At 39.9% G+C, this 27,928-nt stretch overlaps 1 protein-coding gene across 6 annotated transcripts in view; it reads left to right on the top strand.

Moving 5' to 3' along the window:
* Positions 1 to 27,928, top strand: part of LOC131076576 (uncharacterized) — a 193,734-nt gene that overhangs the window by 117,934 nt on the left and 47,872 nt on the right. For all 6 annotated transcript variants that reach the window (XM_058013813.2, XM_058013815.2, XM_058013816.2 and 3 more), the window contains 2 exons: positions 2,190 to 2,279; positions 3,691 to 3,766. In XM_058013813.2, the coding sequence (XP_057869796.1) occupies positions 2,190 to 2,279; positions 3,691 to 3,766 (166 nt within the window). The remainder of the gene's footprint in view (positions 1 to 2,189; positions 2,280 to 3,690; positions 3,767 to 27,928) is intronic.

Below are 27,928 nucleotides of genomic sequence, written 5' to 3'. Positions count from 1 at the left end.
TAAATTTTGCCCAATATACTTGTAGAGAATTATTGCAGGTTGTCTATTTTCAGTCTATTGTGCTAATTTGGATAGATTTAGTTTGATGTTGTTTCCCTCTTTAAATGCACAGGTATGTTGTTTATATCAATCTGATCTGCTGCTTATACTCAGATATATGTGTGTGTGTGTGTGAAAATCCTTTCTATTCCATCAAGTCTGACTCTCTGGTTATTGATTTAATATTTCCTCTTCTTTTCCTTCAATGCCTGCTTTATTACTATTCGCAGATTTGTATATGTGTTCTGATCTCTTTGATAAGTGTTCATATCATTCTTTCAGATTTTCTTATAATTCTGACTTAGGTTTGCTTATAAAATCTGCTTCTAATGCTTCATATATTTTTTTTCTATTCCATGGATCCCTACTTCTCAAATGAAAACTTCTCCACTTTATATCCTCCAATGTGAGGGAGAGTCACACCTCTTCATCATGTATGCCCTTTGGCAAGAGACACACCCTTCACCCTTAGCACCCTTTAAAAGAGTGTGACTCTTTATTATTTCTGTCCTTTGGAAGGGACACAACCTTTCACAATCCGTTCTGCTCTTCTTATTTAAACCATATCTGTACTTTTTGATTCCCAAATTATCCCCCTCAAATGAGGTTATCTTCTCCCTTTTATATCTCATGTTTGAGGGAGTCACAACTTTTCATTTCATGTCTTTTGACCATTCATTAACTTAATTAAATTTTAATTATATTTAACTATATTATTTTATATTTTAATTAAATTATATTTTTATTCTTTTATATTTTAATATTATTATCATTATTTATTATTAAATTATATTTCAAAGTGGGGGTATTACATATATGCCAAGATCGATTGGAAGATAATCGGAGTGAACTTCTGGAAGAACAAATCATACGCAGTGATCATCGAACAAGTTTTCATTGACTTCGTACACCTCGATAAGCATCATCATTGTATCAGCGATCTTCAAAAACATCATCTTCAAACAGCCTGATTGTTAACAAAAATTTCAAGACAATGTCCATTCAGATAATGTATTTCCGTCTTGAGATATAACATAAGTATCCCCATTGTGATACAAGTATTACACACAGGCTTGTATTATCAGAAAAGTTTGGTCAAACAAAGTTCCAATAAGTCCAAGAAAGAAAGTTTGGTTCAATCAATTTACCAGAGTTTACCAGAGAGGTATGCTACCAAGTTACGATCTTTAAACTGTGACTACAACACTCTTTGAAGCAACCACCGTATCTTCAAATCTGCTTTTTTTGGATCTCTTTCTATAGGAATCTCTGCATCACCATATCTTTAAATCTGCTTTTTCTGTATCTCTTTCTATAGGAATTTCTGCATCTCTTTCTGTAGGAATCTCCACATCTTTACTTTTGATATCAATGACAAATTTGTTTTGTCTAACAATATCTAGCCCATGTTTACCCTGAAAGACTTGTGTTCTTCTATTTTAGGCTATTGCTATTACCTTATACATATATTTGGTATGCATTGTTGTTTTTTACTTTTAACATTATGTATTTGTTCTTGCATTTCGATTTGAGATAAGTAGAAGTCTATATTTTATGTTTTTCTTAACTAATAAATCCTAGTTGATGCCAACAGAGACGTTCCATATTTCATGCTTTTTATTAACTAATAAATCCTAGTTGAGGCCAACAGAGACGTTCCATATTTTATGCTTTTTATTAACTAATAAATCCTAGTTGAGGCCAACGGAGATTTTCACAGTTCTTTAAATTCTAACTACATAAACCTATATTTTTTTTTTGACAAATTGTACCACCTCGGATTTGTCTAATCTAATATTCTATGAGGTTTCTATGGTAGGTAAATCTCTCTATTTATCTAAGAAAGCTGCTGATAAGTATAGCTTTCCCCCTTTATTTTCTCATTAGAGATGACCATTGTTGGCTATTGTTTTCTGGACTTCTGGGCCAAGGCTACTGGTCTTGATAAAGTATTGTTATTTTCCCAATTGAATGTTAGAGATACATACCGGCTTATCCAATGATTCTTGCCATGTTTAATGTTGTGTGCATTATATTGTAGATACTTTTTTGTCTGTAATTTTTATTTTATATTTGAATATGTGTAGCTCATTTAATTTGTTGTGCATGCCATAAGCAATGGCTAAGAAGAGACTCATGTTTTCTTACAGGATGAGGAGATACTTAAGACATTCAATAAACAGCTAGAGGAGGACAGAAGAATTATAATTTCTCGAAGCAATCTAAGTGAGCTACATAAAGTCAGTACTTTGTGAACCATTTATTTTGTTCTTTTTATGAATAAAACATATGAGATTATGCTTTTACTGGAATTGTGTTTGAACTATAACTGGCCAAGATATTCTGATGCACAATTCACCAACATGGATTTACTTTTGCTTATGTGCTGTTATAAACTTCTATGCCCCCTTAACAATTTAAGGTTGCAAAAGGAAGTTACTACAATTCTGTTGTTCCCATATATGTCGTATATCCATTATAATTATGCATTTGTGTCATGCTCACATTCATTGTGTATCATATTTCATACTCCTGCATTACTGAAAACGTGATACTCCTTTTTTTCCATAAGATCAATAGGGGAATGACTAGTATGCTGATTGTTTAAATTTTCTTAGATTGAAAGTTTTTTGTCTGTTGTTAGAAACAAGTAATATGCTCATAATTGGCTGTAAATATGAGTTGGAAGTGCTTGAGATAAAGAAGTTGTTCTATGTAGTGATAATAAGCAAGGAAATCAATCAAATAGAGAAATTTATCTTTTTAGAAACTTGAGTAATGAAGATAGATGCATATTACCAATTGTTTATCAGCCATCAGAGGCTCTTCAGTGTTGGGTGTTAGAAGAGACCCTAGAGGAATTATTTTACTCCTTGTAGGATTTACCAGCATGGTGCTGTAAATGTAGCAAATTCTTTAATGAGCATCCGTAGAACTGGCTTGGGTGTTTTCACTGTGGCAGATGTTGATTGTTTCAATGCCCCATTTGCAGTACAGATGTGACAAAGTTTGACGCCTTTCACAACTTTGTACTTAGTTTTCTGCGTCCTTTGCATGTTTGTCCACTGGTTCTTCCCTCAGTGGGATTTCTATACTTTTACTGTGTTATGGCTAGGGATTTAACCACTTGAGGTTTATTTCTAACTCTTGATATATTCACCATTAGTTGCAATTTTTGTTAACTTTTCCTCTCCTACTATGTTTTTACGCTAGTACTCATCTTTTAAAACTGATTTTATGTTTTGAGTTTTATTGACCTGGTTTAGTATTTGTGGATATATATTTGTTAGGTAATTTTGTTTCTTCAAATCTATTTTGGAGTGAGAAGCAGTTTGCTTCCTCTCTTGGAATTGCATGGTTGAGAAATAGTTGGCTTAATATATTGAATATTGTGTATTAGACCTTAAAATATTCTCTTTCTACATGTGAGAACGCAGCACAAACAAAGGTTCTCATTGATGGCCCTTGTTCTTATTTGTTCTTTCTATTATGTTAATGAACTACACATTACTTGCTTCATTTACAGTAATTATTTCTTGCTGAGTGAAATAAAGACAATTATTAATGTTGCCTGCTGATTAAAACTTTGTGGTACTTTATTAAATCACATGTATTTATTATGTGATTTGACACGGGAATCTGATGTTGTAGGTTCTTGAGGAGCATAAACTGTTTTGCCACGATCTATTACATATCCACACTGATGGTGTGATACTAACGAGTCAAAGTAAGTTACTCACGTATGGTTTTATCATTCTTCTTGTGGCTTATTAGAAATTGAAATTGAATTTGCTAGTTATCTCTATTAATCATCAAAATGGATTAGAGGCATGCTATATTGATCTTGATTACAAGTAAGGATATATAAGAATGAAATTAGAGAGAAAGAACAAAACTAAGTCAAGCATCACAAGTAAACAAGTCAGGGTATTTGCTTTCTACAATTGGGAGATTTTATGGCTGGAATTTTAGGAACAACTGGGATCATTGATTCTTTTGGATGTGGAGACTGATGATATGCTTCCACAATTTAAATTTAAGAAGAAGAGATACTTATCTGTCTGTCTATTATAGCATCACTAAGAAATTCTTTTTATTAAGGACATTGGTAAACAATCTATAGGCCCTTTTGTCATGACCTATAAGGATGTGTCCTTGTATGTCTGTTTTATGCAAATTGGAGGATTGTTCTTTAGCTCCTTTGTCATCGCTCATTTGCAAAGGTTTTTCCCCTTTTTTACATTTTGATTTGCTTTCTATAGTTGATATTCCAACTTTGGAGTTGCTTCCATAGTTAGAAGAAAATAGAAAAATAGGGATGGGTACAAACATGGTACATGAGTTTTTTAAATATTAAGATATACGAGTTTGGTATAAGTGTCTAACATGACATCTGGGGGTTTATTTTCCTGAGACTAATATTTATTAGGATGTGTACTTAAATGAAAGTTGTGACTATTTATAAGGTCTAAATTTTCTAAAGCTCATATTTGTATTGTGGTTAGAATTTTATTTTGTAATTATCTAAATCATTTCATGTGATGGGAATGCCTGTTTTAGTGGATACTGGGTTCAAGCTATGTTACTGGGTTTAAGCTATGTTACTGGGTTTGGCAGTTTCATGTCGGAATTGGGTCCAGGTATGAATTGGGTCTAGGTCCAGTATTGGCGGCCCTGGGTTCGCCCAAGGTACCGTCCGGGCACATGGGCTGTACTCCAGCGGACTAGGCATACGTGCCACTGCGGGCATCCAAAAAATGGCCCCACAATTAAAAATAAAAAACAACCCCCCCACATGTAATTTCGCCCTAGCTTTCCCTATTTTTGCTATTTCAACTCATTTTCTCAACACAAAACACCATTTTCACCATTTTTCCCTCCAAGCTAGTTTTGAAGGTCGCTGCATTTTTTTTGAAAGTGAAATACATAGGATTAAGATGCACACCAAAGGCTTAGGAATCGTTGGAGAAGGAAGATTTAGCCATCAATGGTGAGTTAATCTATTTTTGTTTCGAGTTTTCAATAATTTTTTCAAGATTTTTGAAATTATTTATTTATTTTAAAAAGAAGTTTTGAATATTTTTAATTTTTTTTTATGCATAATAATGGGTTATAATGTCAATTTAATTAATTTTTTTTCAATAATGTTTTCCATTTTAGGTTCATGATTCATATATAATGGCTGGAATTGGATGTTCTAGTTCAATCGCTCTGGTCAAAATGAAGACTGCTTTTAGAATTGATGCAGCTTCGCCATTTTGGCTTTAATAAACAATGATAAAACAAATTTTTGGTGGTGTAACCATTGCAACAAAGAGCATACAAGCTCATATTATCGAGTGAAAGCTCACTTATGCACCATACTTGGACACAAAATAAAAGCTTGTCAGGGGCCAAATGACAAAGGGCTGCCATAAGATCTAATAATGGATTTTAGTAAAGAATAATTGGATGCCAAATGGGAAGTAGCAAATCGGAGACTAATGATCATCCTATTGTCAAGTAAAGCTTGAAGAGACCTCCTTGTGGCTTGACACAGCTAGTTGCTCCACATCCTTTCATGCCAATGCCACAACCTTCTAAATAGAAAATGTTTCAGTTACACAAAAAAGAGGCCCATTGAACAGGGCCTTCAAATATGAAATCAGAGAGGTTGCCAATCAGAGCATTTCTTGTTGCATTTATGGCAATGGGCTTCCTTTCAATATTGGTAGATCACCTTATTGGTGGGAGATGGTAAATATCCTTTCAAATACATCTCCTGATTATGTTAGTCTCAGGTATGAGAAGGTGAGCACCACCTTATTGGCGAAGGAGAAAGCTTCAGTAGAGACATAATTGAGAGCCATCAAAGATACATGGCTGGAAATAGGCGCGTCCATCATATCTGATGGATGGAACGATTGCAAAAATAGACCATTAATCAATGTTATAGCTATGTCCCCTAAAGGGTCGATGTCTTTGAAGGCAGTGGATTATGAGGGGCAAGTAAAAGATGCAAGTTTCATTGCCAATATCCTCATAGAATCCACTGATATGGTGGGGCTTGAAAATGTTGTCCAAGTCATAACGAACAATGCTAAAAATTGTAGGGCAGTCGGGTCTATAGTGGAGGATACATATAGACACAATTTTAGGACACCGTGTGTATTCAACTCAATTTAATCTTGTAAAAGATTGGCACACAAATTGACTGGGTCACACAAGTCTACATGGAGGCCTGTGGAGATTCAAATGTTCATGACTAATCATCACATGTCACAAGCCATATTTAGAACCTTCTCCAAGTTGGAGTTGTTGAAGGTAATTTAAATTTTTATCTTTTAATTTTTTAATTTTTAATTTTTTTTATAGTTGATATGATGTGTATTTTTTAATGCCATGTTAGGTTGTCGAAACATCAATTGCATCTAACACAATCGTCTTAAGATGACTTGTGAAGGTGCAAGAGGCCTTGATTTCTATGGTCATTAACACCTTGTGGTTTGTATGGAGGTAGTCAAACACAGAAAGAGCCCATAAAGTAAGAGCATGGATCCTTGACGATGAGTGGTGGGATTGTGTGGAATATGTTTTGAGTTTCATTGAGCCCATAATGAGCATAATTAGGTAAGTTGATATTGATTGATCGCCCACTGGTGGTTGAAATTCATGATGGCATGGACTCCATGGTGGAGAGAATAAGAGCAATAATAGAGGCCAAGGAACATGATGCAACAAAAACATTTTTCAAAATTTTGCAACAAATTATTGTTGATTGTTGCAACAAGATGACCACCCCCTTACACCTCTTAGCATTTGCTTAGTTGCCAAAACATTATAGCAAAGAGGTACTTGCATTGCCAAGGAGGATGGCAACATATAGAGATGGGGGGGGCTGCTTTTGGCTATAAGGGTGCATGTAGAAAGACATTTTCAGATGATGAAGTTCAAAATGTTGTCTTGAGAGAGTTTGGCCAATTCATACCTTCAAAAAATCATGATATTGTCGCTCGTCATGCCAAATATAGAATGAGTGCCGATGAGTGGTGGTATGTACATGGTCAAGGCTCCATTTTGTTGTAGTCTATTGCAATTAAATTTCTCTCCCAAGTATGTACTTTTTTTATTTTTATGTTTATCATTTTTCATTTGATGTTATCATACTATATAGATTTTCTTTTAAATTTATTAAGTTTTTATTCTTGAATTATAAAATTAAATACAAAATGTTTGTTAGTAGCCTAAGTGGGTTAGGTTGTAGTATACAGAACATATATATCCAACTTATAACACCAGAGCATAGTAACACATTAGCATGGAATCAATAACACACAATACAGTATACCATGATATATTCATGTAACACAGATTTCTATCATATTCCTCTCCAATCCAATGTGTCCCAAATGTGCTACGAGTTTACAATATAAAGAGTTCGTGGTTGGTTAGGCCATCAACCGTCAGGCAACTAACTACCCGTAGATATAACTTAATACTATTGTTTTCTTTTAAAGCATTACAAAAGCCTTATTTACTAATTAACCGGCTTACATCATCCCCCCCAAAAACTTGTTCGTCTTCCAGACGAACACTAGAGCAAAATAACAAAAACTATCTACGTAGAGGGACAAGAGGACGTCCCTGTTCCCGTAGGAGTCCGCTCTTGGAGGATCTTTAGATCCCTTTCAGCAATGAGTTGTTTCTCTCAAGTTGCTTTCAGAAGCCTGAGTGCATCCATTTGGTCTTTCTCAGAGGCAGCCAACTCCCGTTCCTTTTCCAGTCGCGTGGTTCTCTTTTGAACCATTTCTTTCTCTAGAGCCTTGATCCTTTCTTTTAGCTCACTCTCTCGCTGTAGGGCTAAGGTGTGGTCTCCTTCCATTTTGCTCGCTTTACAGGTCATCTCCTGGAGCTGTAAGAATGTAGTACGGAAAATCTGTTCCATGGAAGTGAGGGCTCCCATTACTTCCTGATTACCTCCTGTATGCCTAGTAAGGATCTGTGGTACTCCCCATTCTGCTACTATCTCTGGAGTTTCCATGTCGGGCCAACCTTGGTTCGTAATTTTCTCTGAGAACTCCCTCTCGTAGCCTTCTGTCATAAACGCCAGTAGTGCTTCCGTTGCTCTTACTATAGCAGGCACATCAGATCCTCGAGAATGATCTATCATCCTCTCCGTGGCTGTCCTCATTACTTCCAACTCCGAAAGAAAATGCTGCGCAGCTGGTTCCCACTCTCGGACCCCCTCTGCTGGTGAGGACGTACTGTGCCTCTTCCCAGTTTCTTCAATCCTCAGGCTCTCCTCCTGCTGGTCAAGGCCCAACGATGGTGAAGGAGGTGGAACCTCTATGTCCATTTGGAATCTAGCGAGTAGGCTGTCTGTTTCGGTCTCCATGTCTGTTTCCTCGGTCCCCTTCCCTTTGTCTCCTGCTGGCTCTTCCAGGTTCATTTCTTCTTCTGTATTCCCTACCTCCACGCTTGCCAGAGGGTCGGTTATCGGTGCTACTACTAATGCGACAACCCTAGCGGCTTCCACGCCCCTAGGTGTGTTTATATGGAGAGTGTGGGTCCCTGCACTATGTCTCCTCAAGTCTGTTAACTGGGATGGGGTCCCTGCGACCCTAGGTACCAAATGTGCCGTGGTGGGAATCTGTGCCGGTTTGAACAATACCTTTTTCCTTGCTCCCCACCTTGGTACGACTGGTATGCCCCCCATACGGCATTCTGTCTCTACCTGCCGCAGACCTCCTCTGTGCCCTTCTTCCTGTTCCATGCCCATTGGTTCCAATGGCCCTGTCCTATCCTCCTTATCACCTTTTGGTCCATGCATAGTGTGGCTTTGCTCCATACGGAATTCCCCTTTGTCTTCCTCCAATGAAGATGATATATATGTTTCCTCTTCCCTCGTCTCTACCTCTTCGTCAGAGTTGTTTTCTTCCTCTCCTCCATCTTCCATGCTCCCTGCCAGTTCTTGCCTTCCTTTCCTTCTCGGTGTCGTCTCTGTGGCTACTACTGTAAAAGTGTCCAGGTGTAGCCAATAATACATGGCTGGCTTGTAGGGCTCCACCCGACTTGAGGCCACAAAACCTCCTCTATTTTCCAGTGCCACTTGGGTTCTCAATGCTTCCAAGAAGAGGGCGATGAGGTGATGGGGTACGTAGAGGGTTTTATGTTTAAGGAGCATGGCTTGCTTTACCCGGCTGGAAAGGACTCGACCCCAGTTGTATATTTTGCCATTGCTCAGTCCGTACATGAGGCGTAGCATCCATATTGCAACATCGTTTGCTCGGCTTGTTGCTGTTAGCTTACTCTTTAGGATATCCATGACGCATCTCCACTCTGGTGAGGTGAGGTAAGATTTTTTTAGTCCCCTTCTATTGCTATTCTACCATAAATTGTCCCATTGCTCTTCTGTGAGGGTATTACCGCAGATGTGTTCTAGCAACTGCTTCTTTTCTTCTGTAGACATTCTTGCTGAGGGTTTCATAGCTGAATCGCCGCTACTTGGAATTCCGAAAACCTTGCTGAATTCCTTGGGTGCATAAGAGATGACCACCCCAAATAATCAATTACTGATCTATGCTTGTCCTGCTCATATCCATGGACCATGGCGCACAATATAGGCTGAAATTCTTTTAGATTGAAGATGGGCATAAAAATGATTTTATCAACCTCTGCTTTCTTCAATGAAGTCTTTAGAGGGTGGTCCTCCTCATTGCTTTCCCACCACCTCCTGCACTCACTTCCAAGAACTCCTTCAAACGTAATATTCTCCACGTTTACTTGTTTTGCTGCCCTGTCCTGGCTTTTCTTGTTGGTTCCTGGCATGGCCATTGGTTGCTTGTTAGAGGTATTGGCCTTGTAATTTATGTCATAACTACCCGTTCTAGGGTTGCCGTGACTCCTTTTCACCATCTTGTGTCTTGCTGGCGTACGCTTCTCCCTCGCTGTGCAACTGTAGTGATGGCCCCTTTGGTGGCTTTGAGTTCTTATACTGCGGGGCTGATGTGGTCGATTTACCTCGTCACTACTTGTACTGTGGCTATGTATGTTGTAGTCCCTGCGCTTGCTGTGGCTAAGGCGTACGCCACAGTTGGAAACTGCGTACGCTACGGTCGGTTGGTGTGTATGCCTTGCTCTGCGTCCGCCTACGGTGCTGTGTGTGCTACGTGTGCCTTGGGCGCTGCGTGTGCTGTGTGTGCCTATGGTATTGCGTACACTCCTTGCGCTCCCTTCATGACTTCCGCCTTCGCCTCCCTGCGTCCCCTTCGTGCCACCGCGCTTGGGTGTGCCTACGCCTTCCCTCTTCATACCACCTCCCCCCTTGTGCCTTTCGCATACGCCGCGGCTCCGCGTACGCTCCACCCTTCCCCACGCGTGGCGTGTCCTCCTTTGGCCGCGCGTACGTGCTGTGTAGTGCGTACGGGCTGTGTAGTGCGTACGTGCTGCGTAGCGCCTTCGCGGGGGTTTTTGTGCCTTCGTGCCAACTGCTCTGTGCGTACGCCCTGGACGCTCCTCCACACTTCTCCGTTGTCTTCGCAAAAATCTATGTGCCTTTGTGCCACTTTCCCCCTTTTATGCTGGGTGCTTTTTATCCTCCATTTAATTTTTTTTGTGAACCACTCCCTCCTTTATTTTGCTGGCCCCATATTAGACTTCTTATATTTTCGTTGGTCTTTATTTTTCTATGGTCTCTTTTTTTCATGTGAAATATTTTTATTCTGGTTCTCTCTATATTTAATTTTCCCTTGTTCTGGACCCATGTTCTTAACTTTCCTGACTTGGACCCCTTCTCGTCTTCCTTGGTCCCACATTCTATCAAGGCATACCCCAATATATTGGTTGCAACAGTTTCTCTCTCCTTGTAGATTTTGAGTTTTGAGCCATTTATTGGGGTTTTGATCGGAATTCCATCTAGGGTAGATAATTTTATAGCTCCGTTTGCCCCTACTGCCTCTATTTTATAGGGTCCTAACCATCGTACCCTAAACTTCCAAGGTCGGAGTTCATTTCGGCCGTCGTATTTGAGCACCAACTATCCTGGTGAGAATTTCATCTGTCTCAAGTGTTTGTCATGCCAAAACTTCCTTCTTCTTTGGGCTACTTCTGTGGCCCATTGTGCTACTGTTCTACATTCCTCCATCTGAAGTAATGTATTCAACCGCTCCCTTAAGCTCTCCTCATCCCCCAACCGGTTTTGGACCTCTATTCTCAAACTCGGTACAGTGTACTCTACTGGCATCACCGCTTCCTGTCCATACATGAGTTGGAATGGGGTATGTCCAGTAGTGGCTTTGTAAGAAGTACGATAGGCCCACAACACTGCGCCCAACCTTTCCTCCCAGTCTTCTCGTTCTACTCCACAACTCTTGTATAGAATGGACACCAATACTTTGTTTGTTGACTCTGCTTGTCCATTCGCCCTTGGGTAGTATGGACTTGATAGTGTGTGAAAAATTCTGAATTCTATTGTCATAGTGCGTATCACCTGGTTCACAAAATGTACACCTCTATCACTGGTGACCTGTATGGGTATTCCAAACCGAGTTACGATCTGTTCATATAGGAACTTGGCCGTACTGAGTGCCGTATTGTCTAGGAGGGCTCTAGCCTCGGCCCATTTTGTAAGGTATTCTGTAGCCACGATTATGTATTGGCCGCTGTGTGCTTTGCTTATCCTGAGTGGCCCCACGAAATCTAACCCCCATCTCTCAAATAACTTGACACCCATTCCTGCGCATCTGCATAAAGTGTAGGCCACCATAACCCTGCTAGTAATATTTTTCTTGCGGTCGCATTCGGGCCCATATGCCCTCCGGCTAGCCCTTCATGTGATTCCCTAAGAACCCCTAGAACTTCTTCCTCTAAGACACACCTTCGTAGTACCCCATTAGGGCCCATTTTATACAAAAGGTCGTGGATCAGTTGGAACGTTGTGCTTTTTAGTGCCAGCTTCCTTCTTTCACTTGGGGGCATCTCCTTTGGGAACGTTGCGCTGGCGAGGTATTGTCTGAGCTTTTCATACCAAGATGGTAAGACTGCTATTTGCAACAAGTGGCCATCTGGAAAATCCTCGTGTACTCCCCCTTCTGCACGTTCCCCTGATTTTATTCTTGACAGATGATCAACCATTACATGGCTCTTTCCTGGTCGCACCACAATGTTGAAAGTAAATTCCTGTTGTAAGATCAGCCATCGACTTACTCTCCCTTGGATGACCGGTTTGTTGACCAGATACAAGAGTGCTTGGTGATCTACAAAGCAGGTAAAGGGCGTAGCCAGGAGGTAATGACGAAATTTTTGCACTGCGTACACCATCCCCAAGGCTTCTCGTTCTGCGGTACTATAGTCTCTTTCTGCTCTCGACAATAGGCGACTGGCAAAGCATATAGGGTGATCCAAGCCTATGGCTCCTGCCTGTGCTAGGGTGGCGCCAATGGCAAAGTTGGAGGCATCCACATGGACATGAAATTTATTATCCCAATTTGGTATATCAGATGGGTGCACTTACAAGTCTGGATTTGAGTTCCCTAAAGGCCTCTTCTTGCTCTTGGTGCCATACGAATGGCTCCCCATTCCTTGTGAGTTTTTCTAGTGGGAGGGAGACCTCAGCATATCCTTTGATAAACCGTCGATAGTATCCTCCATGGCCTAGGAAGGATTTTACTCTTGTAACATCCGTTGGGTTTTCCATTTCCATGATGACTCTTATCTTATCAGGGTCAGTCTTCAACCCTGCTTTGCAGACTATATGGCCAAGCAATCTTCCTTGGAGGACGAGCAACCGACATTTCTTTGGATTGAGGGCGAATCGTGCTCGACGACACCTTTCCATGCACTCCCCTAGTATTTGCAAGTGATTTTTCCTCTCGTTGTACACTGACCAATCGTCCATAAATGCTTTAAATTTCCAGTTGCCATTTTGTCGAAAATATGCAGTATGATCCTCTAGAATGTGGCTGGGGCGTTGCATAATCCGAATGGCATCCGGTTATACGCGTAAACTCCATCCTCCACAATAAAGGTGGTTTTCAGCCTATCCTCTTCGGCTATGCTGATCTGGTTGTAGCCCGAAAAGCCATCCATGAAGGAATAGATTTCGTGCCCCGACACTTCTTCCAGTATACTATCAGTAAACGGTATGGGAAAGGGATCTTTCACTGTCACAGCATTTAAACATCTGAAGTCTACACAGATGCGGATCTGATTCCCCTCTTTTTTGAGCGAAATGACAGTAGGCGAGACCCATTCATTGGTTTGCACCTGGAATATGATTCCGGCTTCTAACATTTTTTCTATTTCCTCTTGTACCTTTGCCGCGTAATTTTTGTTCATGCGGTAAGGGCGTTTCCTTACTGGCCTAGCCCCTGGTATTAATGGTATGCGATGTACGCATAGTTCTGGAGGCACTCCTTTCAAATCCTTATATGTCCATGTGAACACATCTTTGTACTTGAGAAATATTTTAAATGCTGCTGCTTTTAGTATGGGGTCCCAATCGTCCCCTACTATATTACTTTTGGGTCCTTTTCTTCACCAAGGTTGGTTTGTTGTACCTTGGGTTCCACATATTGTACGATCTCATTTTCTCCGAATTGGTGGGCCGGGGTCCCATCTACCCGAGCCTCCCCTTCCTGGTATTCAGCAAATTGTGGTGGGTAAGTATTGCCTTCCTCGATCTCCAGTATCTCCAACATGTTGCACGGGTGGAAGATTTCATAATCTTCTATCTGCCAGTGGAATAACCCATTGATAGAACTTGTTTCGTCCTCTGAGCAATTCCCCAGGCGGAGGACTCCTTCTTCATCAGGTTCCATCTCAGCATCCTCCCCTGGTGCGCCTTTCTCAGACTCGGAATCTAAAGCCACTTCTTGACTCACTACTTGGTTTCCTAGATCCATGATATATTTCTTCCCTTCACTTTCGATTGAGAGAGTGTTTTTCTTCCAATTGGGATCCGCTTTGGCCATGATGAGCCATTCTCTTCCCAAGAGTGCATCGTATCCTTTCCTTGCTAAGGATATAACCATAAAATCCAGAAAGAATTGTTGGGTTCCAATGGTTACCTTTTGGCCCATAAGTGTGCCCAGTGGTTTTATGCCATGTTGATCTGCTCCTACGAGGTGGAAGGCAGGTGGCCAGAGTGTCGGCTTCCCCAAGGTTTTCCATGTCTCCTCGGGTAGTACGTTTACCGCGCACCCACCATCTACAATTGTGTTAGTAAGTCTCTAACCAAGAATCTCCATTTCTACTATGGCTGGTGTCCTGCCTACCCCTACTGCCATCAGCATAGGGTCAGCGGTCTCCTTTGAGTGGTTCCTTCCTTCCATTTCCTCTCTGTGGCCCAACGTCTTTTCCTCCTTTGTGGTCTCCTCCACTTGGTTTATAGCTATCCGTAGTTGTGGTAGTGTCTGCAACAGATCCGCTACACGGACTGGCACAGTGGTTTGTAGCAGCTAGTTCATTATGGTAGCTTCGGAGTCGGCTCGTATGGTGCTGATGGTTTTGTGGGGTATTGTCTTCCGCCGTCCCTCACTCATTTCCCTTTCTACTTCCTTTTGTGCCTCCTTTAGTCTTTCCTTTTCTATACCTGGTTCAGGGTAAGTTAGTTTCCTTGTATGAGATCGGGTAATGGTCAATACCTCTGGTTCCGACCATACTACCTCTAGCATGTTCACGCCTTTCTGTCTTGGACATTCCACATCTTCGTGGTTGCTCGACCCACACCATTTGCAGAGGAGCCCTCCTCCTTGTCCAACACCACTCTGGCAGTCACGTGCAAAATGGCCCCATTCGTTACATCGTCGACATTGTATCATCGGTTTGCCTTTTGCATCATATTGGATGCATCCTCGTGGGGTATTATTATTGCTGTTGTTGTTACTCCCCCTCCGGCTGTTCCTATAGCCACCTGGTGATGCGTCTGAGTTTGTGTTCTTGGAGGGTGTAGTTGGTGGTGTTGGTTGTTCTTGAGTATATAGTACTTGGGCACTCCTTGCCTTCAAGTTGTAGGGGCATTCCTTAATGGAATGCCCCAACACTTGGCAGATGTCACAAAAAGTTTTCTTTGCACAATTGGTTTTTGTGTGACCCTCTAGTTTGCACTCTGTGCACCAGAGGTCCCTACCCTCCCTACTTTCTTCCTTCTGCGTCTGCATTTCCCGCATCATCCGTCTCATATCCTTCCGGAGCGCTTGTATCGTGCATGACTCCTCGCTTTCCTGATCGCTACTATCTTCATCACTTGTACGCCTCTTGGCCTTCGATGTCTTGCTCTCGCTTTCAATGTCCATGGCTCTATTGTATGCGTCCGTGACCGTAGATGGAGGTACTACCGTCATCTTCTTCCACAGGGATGGTTGCAATCCCTCAATGAACCATCGCTTCTTCAACCCATCGGCTGGCTTATTGTCCATTTTTCCAATCAACTCTTTTAGTCTGCGGTAGTAGGACCTTACTGTCTCCGTCTTGCCCTGTTTGGTGTTGTATATTTCTGCAACAATCTCGTCATCGTCCCGGAGTAGCCGAAACTCCTCCTCGAATGCTTTAGCCAGGTTTTTCTAGGTATCCTTTGAAGTGGTGGGTAGGTCTGTGTACCAGTCAATGGCAATCCCACGGAGGGTGGCCGGAAATGCTTTCAACCAGTTATCCTCATCATCCTCGCCATTGGCCTGCCATATGGTGACACAAGTTTTACAGTGGCACACGGGATCCTCTGATCCTAGTCCATTGAATCTGGGAAGTTTCTGTTTTTCGGGGTTATGTGCCATCTTTCTCGTGCTCTCCTGTTTACTCTTGGAATTGTTGAGTGACTCGGTTGGGGTGGTTGTTTGCTCCCAATTCTCGCTACTTTCTATTGCCTGTGGCCTGTGGTGGCTCCTGTCCCACTCTTGTGTATGTTGCCGAGAACCTTCCGCTAGGCTTCCTCTCTCTTCAACTATCCAGTAGAGTTTGAGGCACCTCTCGAGTTGCTCTTGGATGCGCATGGATCTCCTCACTATGTCTTCGTGGCTCCCCTCTTCTTCCTCCAGGGGTTGTCGGCTTCGATCTTTGTTGAGTGTATTTGGCATTAACTATTGGGGCTACGGTGGTTTCTCCGCTGTTCTTTTTCCCTTCTATTCCTTTCTCTGTATTGTTGAAGCACTTGCTGCCTACGCTGCTCCCTCTGTATGTTCTCTCATTCCTCTTCACGTTCCACGAGTACACGTGCCAATAACCGGGGAAGACTACCCAGTAGATCATGTACGGCCTGGTTCACGTTGAGTTCCGCCCGTACCGTATCAACCGAGACCGCGCTTAGTTCCGCTTCTCGCAGTACGTACCGGTCCACGGAAATGTCCCACACGTGAATCAAGTCTTGTGTCAACTGATCCTCCCTAGTTACTTCGGTGTTATCCTCTATGTCACTGTCTCTTACTCGTATGCTTTGGTTGAATGGACGACCCATTATGCTTCCATCCCGCCAGCCTTCCCTTCAGAGACCTTCGGATTTGACTTAGGCAACGGCGCCAAAATGTTAGTAGCCTAAGTGGGTTAGGTTGTAGTATACAGAACATCAATATCCAACTTATAACACCAGAGCATAGTAACACATTAGCATGGAATCAATAACACACAATACAGTATACCACGATATATTCATGTAACACAGATTTCTATCATATTCCTCTCCAATCCAATGTGTCCCAAATGTGCTACAAGTTTACAATATAAAGAGTTCGTGGTTGGTTAGGCCATCAACCGTCAGGCAACTAACTACCCGTAGATATAACTTAATACTATTGTTTTCTTTTAAAGCATTACAGAAGCCTTATTTACTAATTAACTAGCTTACAATGTTGTATGCAAACTCAACAGGCTGCAAGTTCTTCAGTCGAGGGGAATTGGAGTACATACTCCTTCATCCACTTGGTCAAGCACAATCGTTTGGGTGCAAAAGAAGCATAGGATTTGGTCTACATACACTCCAACCTTTGTCTATTTGTCACATAAGAAACCTGAATACAATGAGGGTGTGATAAGGAATTGGGATCTAGCCCTTGAGTGTTCTTTTTTAGATGCTACGGTTGCACAGCTTGCCCAAGTCCCTATAGATGAGGCAACTCTTGCACTTGACACAGATGTAGCTAGTGGGAGTGGCAATCTAATGGATTGTGGTTAAAATGAAGTTGACTGAAATGTTGACCTTAATGCTTCTGATGAAGATGAATATGGATATTTAATATGGATTGTAGTTTGAATTTTCATTGTGTGTGTATCCGATTTCATATCCTGTACCCGTGCTGCACCTGTACCCGAATCGGCAACGCAGGGTTATAAATTCATTGGATTAGTAGCTTGTGGAGTGCATTATAAAATGGTTATAAATATGTCTTATCTTCCTAGTTTTGTGTTATCAATCCATTTCATTATCACAAAAGATGCAGTTATCATTATTCTTGGTTGAAGAGTAAATTACCTCCCTTCAGGTTTGCATTTGTGGATGAAGTACAATTCTAGTTGTGCATGTGCTGTCAACTTTCACTTTCATCTTACTTTCTCAATTTTTTGTTTTTGGCCTTATTTTTTGATTTTATTGGAAATGTATGGCTATAATATGCTGCAGCATTTATTGGTATTGGCATTGTGGAATGTTAAGAGCAAAGATTATACAAAAAAAAATAAAAAATAATTCTATTTATTTTTTTGATTTAAATGAATGGTAGCAGCTAGCAGACTACGAAAATATTCCCTTTTGCTGTCAGATATGCCATGAACTTGACCAATTTGTCAGAGTTTGCCTCTCGTGGGAACCCCAAGAACAAAACTCCATGACTAACGATTAAGAAACTCAAACAACAAAGCAAAATGACAGATGCTAGCTTTAAAAGAGACAAATGTCAAAGACTATTCTCAACAGTTTGACATTGTTTTGGCTCTTTCGACCTCTCAAATATGACTGGTGTAAGAGTTAAGACAACATTCAAAGAGCTTAATGGCAAGAAGTTAGTAAAGTAATAAAATGAACACTAATAGTTGTTTCAATGGAATTTTATGTGAGGAGGTGGAGGACATGGAAGGATTTGTGGTGGATAAAACCTCAACTTGCAGCCTACCTCTGAGTATTTGTTGCCTCAAATCTGTCTGGTGAAAACCTAAATTAGGATGCCAAAGGTTAGAATATGATAAAAGGTCAGCTGCAGTTTACAACCATACCTGAAATCTTGAAATATGCAGTAAGAAGGAAAATCAACAAGGGAAAAACATACAGCAGGCCAGCTGCAACCAGCTAATTCTGCAAGCAAAAACCTTGATCAAAAGAAAAAAGACATCAGGGGACCCCGGTGAAATAGAATTATCCAGACAGCTGCACAACTACAAATATGTTAATTCTGTAGGTTAAAACATCTGTCAAAGAAAGAAAGTCATCGATGGACCTCAGTGAGCCCGTAATTGCCAAGAGTCAATTGCCCATTGGGCTTAGAAAAAGGACCCAATGAGGGAAATGGGAGATGTTATCTACACATACAATCTCACCAGTCAATGTCATGCAGATACTTTCCTAGAATATGAGGAGCCTAGGAATTCCTAATATATGCCTCTTTCTATGACATAATCAAATGCAAAAGAATAGTACTAGAGTGATTACAGGAAACAGTCAGAGAGGGCTTAATCATCAGCAAATAAATTTGTGGAATTGGGAATGCCAAACAAACCATTCTCTGCTGGCAAGCTGAAACTATTAAGCCATGGACTTAATCATATAATAAATATATATATTAATATAAGTATGTGTCTGTTTGTGTGTCCTTCCGATTCTCTGTGTGTGTGTCTTCCCTTAGGGCCAATTTGTTGAACCGGTCTCTTTCCTTACCTTTCTAACTTTTGGATTGGTGTCCCACCTCACCACATCTATTTACCTATCTTGGTTTGCTACTATCCTTCCATTCTTTCTCCTCTGGCTCTAAGTCATTTTGATGATGGATCATGGAGTATGATCTGAAATGTTGATGCAAAAAAATGTTACATAATCAGAATCCAGAAATCTCACTATATTGTCTTTCCAACAAGCTAGTGGTTGGGAGTGGGCACATCCATGGCCTATGGGAAAACTGAACAAGGTTTTCATGATGGAGACAAATCTGAAGTGCCACAAGTACTATTTGGGTACAATATTCTGCTTATCAAAGCCTTTTGGGAGGCATGTGAACATTCAGATTTGGCTGTTTGTTTGTTTGGTTCTCCATTGGAATTCATTCAGTTGTATGGCCAATGATAGGTAAATTCTTTGTATGACATTGCCGTCTAGATGCAAGGTTAATCGGTGTGTACTTCATAAATTTCCTTTTTATTTTTACTTCTAAGGAAACCTATGTAGATTTAAAGTTGGTAGTGCCTTAGACTCGACATTTTGTGGATTTTCATCGAGATTTCATTGTGGAATCCTTGGGTTATGATTTGGTTGTTCTAGCTAAATGAGGGAAGCATAAGTTTGAAGGCCTTTCTTTCTCTACATTGGCATGACAAGGTTTTGGAAAACATTACCTAATATCGAAGTTGGTGAGTCCTAGTTAGAAGCAGAATCAGGTATGTGGGTACAGTATGCTAGTATGGCAAATTTTTTGGGGGAATGGATAGGATTGGCCTGTTTGGGTATATATATATATTAAAAGTTAAAATTTTTTTTTTTATAAATAAAAAATAAATATATTTTTATTTAATAATGTTGTGTAAGTTTTAGAAGTTTTTAATTTATAATTTTTAAAATTATATTATTTTTATTTATAATTTTACTATATAATTTAATAAACAATTTACTAATATAGTATATAATTGTTTTTGTTTTTCCCTACAAATTGATATTCAATTACCAAAATATAATAGGTTTAGATACAATATATATGTTGTTGGACAATTTGTCATTGATGTCAAAAGAATATGGATAAGATTGATGGCATCATTATTATTGTCAAGATTAATTATTGTTTGAGGAGAAAATAAGATTGATGCATACTATGCTGTTCGACTTCCTTGTATGGTTGATTCTCCAGGGTTGCCGACTTCCTTGCTTGCCCATGTAATACACAGCTATGACAGTGATCAACAGAAAACCAAACCCAAATATGGACAGCGATTATATGATTAACTGAGGCAATATTATAGATATATGTTTGTTTTAGTTATAAACCATAAACACTAAGCAGCGATTGGAATTGTTTATATTAATTATAAACAATAAATGCTAAGCGGCTATCACAAAAGAGGATTCATTTGATTGTAAATTAAGAAGACATTGGTTATATTAAAGTTGGAATTATGTAGCGCAGCAATTAGCAAAGGCAATAAGAAGAATAATTTGCAAAGGGTGCGATCTGTTTTTAATAAAGAAAAAAATTGATTATCTAAAAAGACAACCTTTTGAAAGGTTGACTCTCCATCAAGTCGTCTTTCTTGATGAATCTATAAAAGAGATTGTTAATTGCGATTGAGTAGGAGGTGTGCAAGATAAATAGATTGAAGGAACAACTGATTGTTAATTGCACACCTCCTACTCAATCGCACCCCTCCAGATTAGGAACATACTACAGACATTTCCAGACCTCCACAAATATGCTAGACGATTAGGAACAACTGATACCAGTGCATGATGATATCAATAAGAGATCTATCCAACAATACTTGACTCTATCCTTCATTGTTCTAAAATGCTCTTGACATGTCATGATAGAAGTAATTATCTTGACATCAATGACAACACTATATCCAACATATGAATACATCTATTATATATACATATGTATGGATTTATGTATTTAACATACATATATATGTATGTACATACATATCTATATATATTGTATATATAAGTATATATATGTATGTATATATACATACATACATACATATATATATATATATATATATATATATATATATATATATATATATATATATATATATATATATATATATATATATATATATATATATATATATATATGTAGGGCGAATTGCTACTAGAGGGGGTAGCACCCTTTGCATTAATATCAGAAAAAAATACTTTGCTTTAGCTACAAATTGTAAAGACCAGGATACTAATGGCCTCAATGATAACCTGGGATCAGTCAATTTCTGCGGGTGTTAATAAATTTTTATGAAATCTAACCAGATATGCACATGTTTCCATATTGTTGCAGGATAGACCACCCTGCATCATTGCAACAATCTCGATCGTTTTCTTGTGTTCCTGCATTGACACAATGCCAATCACATCTCCGATCAATCCCCTTGATGACTACTTGAAATATATAAGTTCTTCAATCACTGGATCCCTCATATCAGGGTTTATTAGTTGGTTGATAGAAGGTTCGACCCAGTTGAAGTTGCCAAAGGTCTGTGCTATGTTGTAGACAAACCGTTCTAGCAGCTCAACATTGTGGGTTTGAGTCACAATCTTCTCGGCTATTATCCAGTTTATCACATTGTCCTCTACATCTCCCTTAATCACGAGTACTTCCTACAACTGATCGTCCACCACTCTCTGATTGTAGTCACATTTGCACTCAGGTATGGAAATGAAATCATCTTCCTTCAAAGTGGAAGGCGCAAAGGATCTCACCATTCTTGAAATGCATTAGTTTGCACCCAAGAAATAGGTTTGAAATGTCTTAAACGCGTGCTCCTGAAGTGTCAAATTGTGCAGAAATAGATCCATATTCTACTGCTAATTGGCCTTTTCAGTTCTTTATTCATACCCAGTGTGTTCCCCAATATTGTGTGCAGTCGATATTGATTCCTGAGATCTTTTTGCATTATCCAATGTAATAGACTCTCCTGTTTGCTGTTAATTCCCTTGAGAACCCTACTGTTGTTATTTATACAAAAATATGGCAGTCAATCATTGAAGGTCTGGTTTTTTCTTCCTTTCTGTAGAATTCTGTTGTTTAGTTGTCCCTGTTGCGTTTTATTGTTTCCATGCATTGATTCATTCACATATTCATGTACAATGTGACAAACAGATTCCCAATATTCAAAAAATTGTTGCATTCACATTAAATTGCTGCTGTAACTAAAACTCAGATTTGGGTAACCAAATGGACAGTAGCAATAGAGCCAAAAAACCTCCAACAAATTCACAGTCCTAATATTATTTTTTCAGAGAAATATATTATTCACTTCTTCGAGACAAGTAAAACCATATACAATAACCAAGTATGTAATTAGAGAACCTGACTGGAAGTTCGTTTCATAATGGGATTTGGTTTAACGACCTAGCAACAAGCTCCATATTTTGGGAACCGCTGCAATAATTTGGTACTAAGCTGCCTGTTCAAGGGTATCCTTGATCACACCCAGGCTGGACGTCTTCACACAGCCCACACAACCGCTTGTTAACACTCCTTACACCCAGATTTTCACACAGCAAATGCTGGAGTTATGCCCAAGCTAAGAAGCAAGTCGTGGTTAACACCAAAGGAAGTTCGACCCCCTTACTATTATGCAGACTTAAACGATGCCTGAGTTCCTTCCACTTAGTCGTATTTTACTGTGACTAAGTCCGCCTAGACCATGAAATCTCCCTGACTGTACCAGCCGCCAAGTTCTTCAAACTCGTGTTTCCAGTCTACTGATGGCTCGTGAACATTAAACTGTGTTAAGCAGCTACAGCGAATAACAAAGTTTCCAGCCAGTAAGTCGTGGATATGTGTGATATCCCCACCGCACCACATGATGTAAGGCCTTTTTTCTTAAATAAAAGACAAAATCAATTATTAAATAAGGTAATAATGTTAAACACCATTGAGGAAACAATATTAACAAATCATTAGAAGAGAATTGATTGTTAACATTGATATTCAATTAATTTAATATAATTAATAGGTTTAAAGTATACTGATATTTAATAATACACAAGGTGATTATTAAATATACTAAATAGGATTAATTCATTTAATAAATTAAGTAATTATTAAATATATTAAATAGGATTAATTCATTTAATAAATTAAGTGATTATTAATATTAAATAGGATTAATTCACTTAATAAATAAAATGATTATCAAAATATTAAAAAGGGAGATCATGCATTTTAATAAAGTGTTTATTTTATTAAGAGCCACCCCCCCTGAGGGAAGCGGTGGGACGGGAAACGCAGCCTAGGCTGCGTCTACCGCCACACCCCTTCCTTCGGAAGGGAAATGGTGTGACGGTCACCACCTTCCCCACGGGAGGGTGCCCGTGGAGGGACACGTCTACTCCTCTCCACGGGTATTTAACCCAGTAAATGCAGAGGTCCAAGGAGGAAAAAAGAAGGAGGGCGCAGAGGTAAGAACGGAGCAGAACTTCTGCGGGTGATAAGAGGTAAGACAATGTTATTTATTTTATAATAAATATAATTAATGAATAGGTCAATGCTCACTAGGATATACGTATATGATGGAACATAGGTAATTGATAGGTAGATGTTGTTCATTTTATATATATTAATAAATACAAGGAATTAATGTATTAATCCACACCCTAAGGTATGAATATGTAAAGATAGATGTGGTAAATGAAAATTAATAAGAATGTGATACATAGGTTAATGATGGTAAGGTATATTGAATATATATATAAGGAACACATTAGGAATATATGTGTGAAGTGCAAAATGAAGAAGTATTAAATTATCAATGTATTATAAGGGAAATCACATATTGGAGGCTATAGGGAGGAAACTTCCGTAGTCTAAGGGAGGGATTGTGATAATCCCTAGGGCAGTACATGTACTGAAAATTGATATGCATATGTATGGCTTGGTTGATTAAACTCAACCAAGAAGAGACGGATCTGGTCGGTCCCCTCTGAGGACTTGGATGATGAAGGCATCACCCAAGGCAAGGAATAGACAAGGGTCTTCCTTGAAGGGCTTGGGTGTAAGAGGTTACACCCAAGACAGGATTCGAACTCAACTTCGATTTCCTGAAGGGCTTGGAACCAAGGGGTTCCAAGAAGGCGAGCTTCATGGTTGCCTAAGGACATACTTTCGTATGGCATTTGTATCCTTTTTGTTAGATGAAAATTATGATCGTGCTAATTAATTGCAAAGTTAAAGATGAATTACATATATATATTTTGTATTCTAACGATCTGTTTTGCAGGCCAAAAATCTCTAACTAGCAGGGACATTACAGTGGTATCAGAGCATAATCCTGCCATCCTGTGGGAAAGGTTCTTAGTTTATGATCACCTATCAGAGGAAGAAATGAGAAAAAGCAATGGCTGATCAATTGGCCAAACAGTTCTAGACTTTCATGGAACAAACCAATGAGAAATTTGAAAGAATGAGCCAGTTAATCCTCCAAAGTACCAACAACAACAATAGAGATATGACAAACCCTAGAAGAGAAACACACTCTAATCACGCGGATAACGAACGATCACCTCAGAGTTCTAGGCAAACAATTCCCGAATTTCTTCCTAGGGAAGAACATGTGAGGGAGGAGGAGGAACTAGCCACACTTGGGGTGGAAGAAATCGCCCAAATTTATGCTAGATTGGAACCAAAAGTTCAGAGGGTGGTGTCCTTCAGGGACTTCTATGAGTCCAAGACTAATGAGAGTAGGAAAAGGAAACCTATGGGTAAAGACCTCAGAGCTAAAGTCAACAAAATGTCCCTACCCTGTTTTGATGGGTCAGGGAAGAATGTTGCCCAAGCTTGGGTACAAAAACTAGATACCTACCTTTCATACAGTCCCATGACCGAAGGAGATGCTATAAAATTTGCCATACTACATTTAACCGGAACTGCCCATAATTGGTGGCATAATGGTCTCATCACCCTAGGACACAAAAATGTCTCCACCTACAATGAGTTTACCCAAAGGCTCATCAGCCGATTCGACCAAAAAGACTCCGAATGTTACTTCTAAGAGCTAACACACCTTAAGCAAGCAAGGACCATTGAAGATTATATAGATCAATTCCAAAACTTGTCAGTAATGATCCCCGACCTATCGCAGAAAGACTTACCTACATGTTCTTAGAAGGCCTGAGGGACCCCATTAAGAATTTTGTTAAACCCCTGGAACCACAAAACTTAGGAGAAGCCATTAAGAAAACTAGGATGGTCGAATTTAGTGCCCCCAAGAATACCTCAACCAAAACTCCGCATAGGAATGAGGGACCCCAGAGGGACCACTGGGAAAAGCCTTGTCACATGTGCAAAAAACCATGGAGTTTTAATCACCAATGCAAGGAAAGAGATGAACTCGGGGAGAAAGGGTTATGTTTCAAATGCAAGACCCCATGGGTGAGAGGCCATGATTGTAAAAGAGGACAGTTGAATAACACCGAGGAAGTACAGGATGAAGAAAGACCTTATAAAAGAACCAGGTTTGAAAACAATATACTCAATGCCTTGGCAGTCATCACTCAAGGAAGTGAGAATAGATGTTTCAAACTCAAAGGGATTATCAAGGGACAGAAAGTAATCACATTAGTGGACACAGGAGCTTCACATGATTTCATTAGCAAACATTTAGCAGCAAAGAGAAGACTAAAAAGCCAAGAATTTGTCGGATTTGAAGTGATCATGGGCAATGCAGTCATAGACAGGTGCACTAAAGTTATACCCCAATTGGAAGTCACCCTGGGAGGACATACCATTACAAAAAACTTCTTTGTGGTAAACCTAGAGAATGATGCCATTTTGGGGATGCCATGGATAAACTCGTTGTGACGATTCACCATGGATAGTCCAAATCGGGAGATATGCTTCCAACATGAAGGGAGAGAAATAATATTAAAGGGAATTCCCGATGGCTCTCCAAAAATAGTATCATGCAATAAAATGGAGAAAATCCTTAGACATGATCAAGGAGAGTGGGTCGCCCAATGCATGGTCTTGGATAAATCTCCAACTGAAGGCCAAATCATTCAAAATGATATACAACCTATCATGAGAAGACACAAAAAGGTCTTTGAGGACATTCCCCGTGGTTTACCCCCAAAAAGGGGATTTGAGCATTCCATTGAATTAGAGGAAGGAGCAAAACCTGTCATTACCACTCCTTACCGCCACCCCCACAAGTTCAAAGAGGAGATTGAAAAAACCATAAAAGAGTTATTAGAAATGGGACACATCCAACCTAGCAACAACCCTTTTGCTTCATCAGTAGTATTGGTCAAGAAGAAAGACGGGACTATGAGAATGTGCATAGATTACCGGGCCTTGAATAAAAAGACTATAAAAAACAGATACCCAATCCCGAGGATCGATGAACTAATGGATGAACTCCATGGAGCAAAATACTTCTCTAAAATCGATCTAAGGTCAGGATATCATCAGATCAGAATGAGGGAAGAGGATATTCCCAAAACAACATTCAGATGTCACTATGGACATTTTGAGTTCCTGGTTATGCCATTTGGTCTCACTAACGCCCCGGCCACTTTTCAGTCATGCATGAATCATACATTCAGACAACAATTGAAGAAGTCTCTTCTAATATTCTTTGATGATATACTCATTTACAACAAAACATGGGAAGAGCATCTCCTGCACATCGAAGAGGTATTGAATATTCTTGAGTCAAAATCATTGTACGCTAAAGCCTCCAAGTGTGAATTTGGGATGAAAAAAATCATCTACCTAGGACACAAAATTAGTGAGGCAGGAGTAAGTGTGGACGAAGAAAAGATCAAAGCCATCAAGGAATGGCCCACTCCTAGAAGCTTAACCCAATTAAGTGGATTTGTGGGGCTATGCAGCTACTATAGACGCTTTGTAAAAGGGTTCTCCAAGATTGCAGCACCCCTCACCGACCTAACTAAGAAAGGGGCTTTCGCATGGAATGACCAAGCCCAACGGGCCTTTGAACAACTTAAGATAACCATGAGCTCTTGCCCAGTGTTGGCCATTCCCGATTTCTCTATTCCTTTTGAACTGCAGTGTGATGCATCAGGGGAAGGAATTGGGGCCGTACTCATGCAAAAGAAACATCCCATAGCTTTTGAGAGCTGTAAACTCACTGACGCGGAAAGACACTACTCTGTCTATGACAAAGAGATGCTAGCCATAATGCACGCATTGGCCGAATTTTGCCAATACCTGGTCTGTGGTAGGTTTGGTGTAAAGACTGATCATAACAGTCTATGCTTCTTTTTGAGCCAAAAGGATCTAAATGATAGGCAACAAAAATGGGTGAGCAAAATACAAGCCTACGACTTTGATATAGAATATGTGAAAGGGGTGAACAACGGGGCAGCAGATGCACTATTCCAGAGAGCTCATCTCAATACCATTACCAGTATCTCAAAAGACTGGAAGGAAGAGATCCTTAATGAATTTGACCAAGATCCCCAGGCAAAGGAAATTTTGGGCGGAAATCTACCCAACGAAGATTTCAGAATTAAAGGAAACCTCATTTTGTATAAAGGGAGGATATACTTGACCCCTCAGACCAAGTTCAAAAGCAAAGTTCTCAAAGAATTTCATGATAACCCCCTTGCAGGACACCCAGGGTACTACAAAACTTATAAGCATATTAGGGAACGATATGCATGGAGGAACGAAAAAGGGGATATCCAAAAATATGTTCAAGAATGCTTAACATGTCAACGCAATAAAACGGAACTCACCCACCTAGTTGGATTGCTTCAACCATTACCTATTCCTAATCAAAAGTGGGAGAGTATTTCTATGGATTTCATAACGGGGTTGCCAAGGACGCAAGGGAAGGATAGCATTTTCGTGGTGGTAGACAGACTCACAAAGTATGCCCACTTCCTTGCAGTCTCCACCAAATACAAAGCCCACCAGATAGCAGATCTATTCTTCAAGGAAAATTTCAGACTCCACGGGCTCCCTCTGAATATTGTCAGTGATAGAGATAGCAAGCTTATTAGCCAGTTTTGGCAGGAACTCTTTAGAATGGCAGGAACAGA

This window comes from Cryptomeria japonica, chromosome 10 (assembly GCF_030272615.1).
Source record: "Cryptomeria japonica chromosome 10, Sugi_1.0, whole genome shotgun sequence".
NCBI lineage: Eukaryota > Viridiplantae > Streptophyta > Pinopsida > Cupressales > Cupressaceae > Cryptomeria > Cryptomeria japonica.
This window is presented reverse-complemented; position numbering and strand designations above follow the sequence as displayed.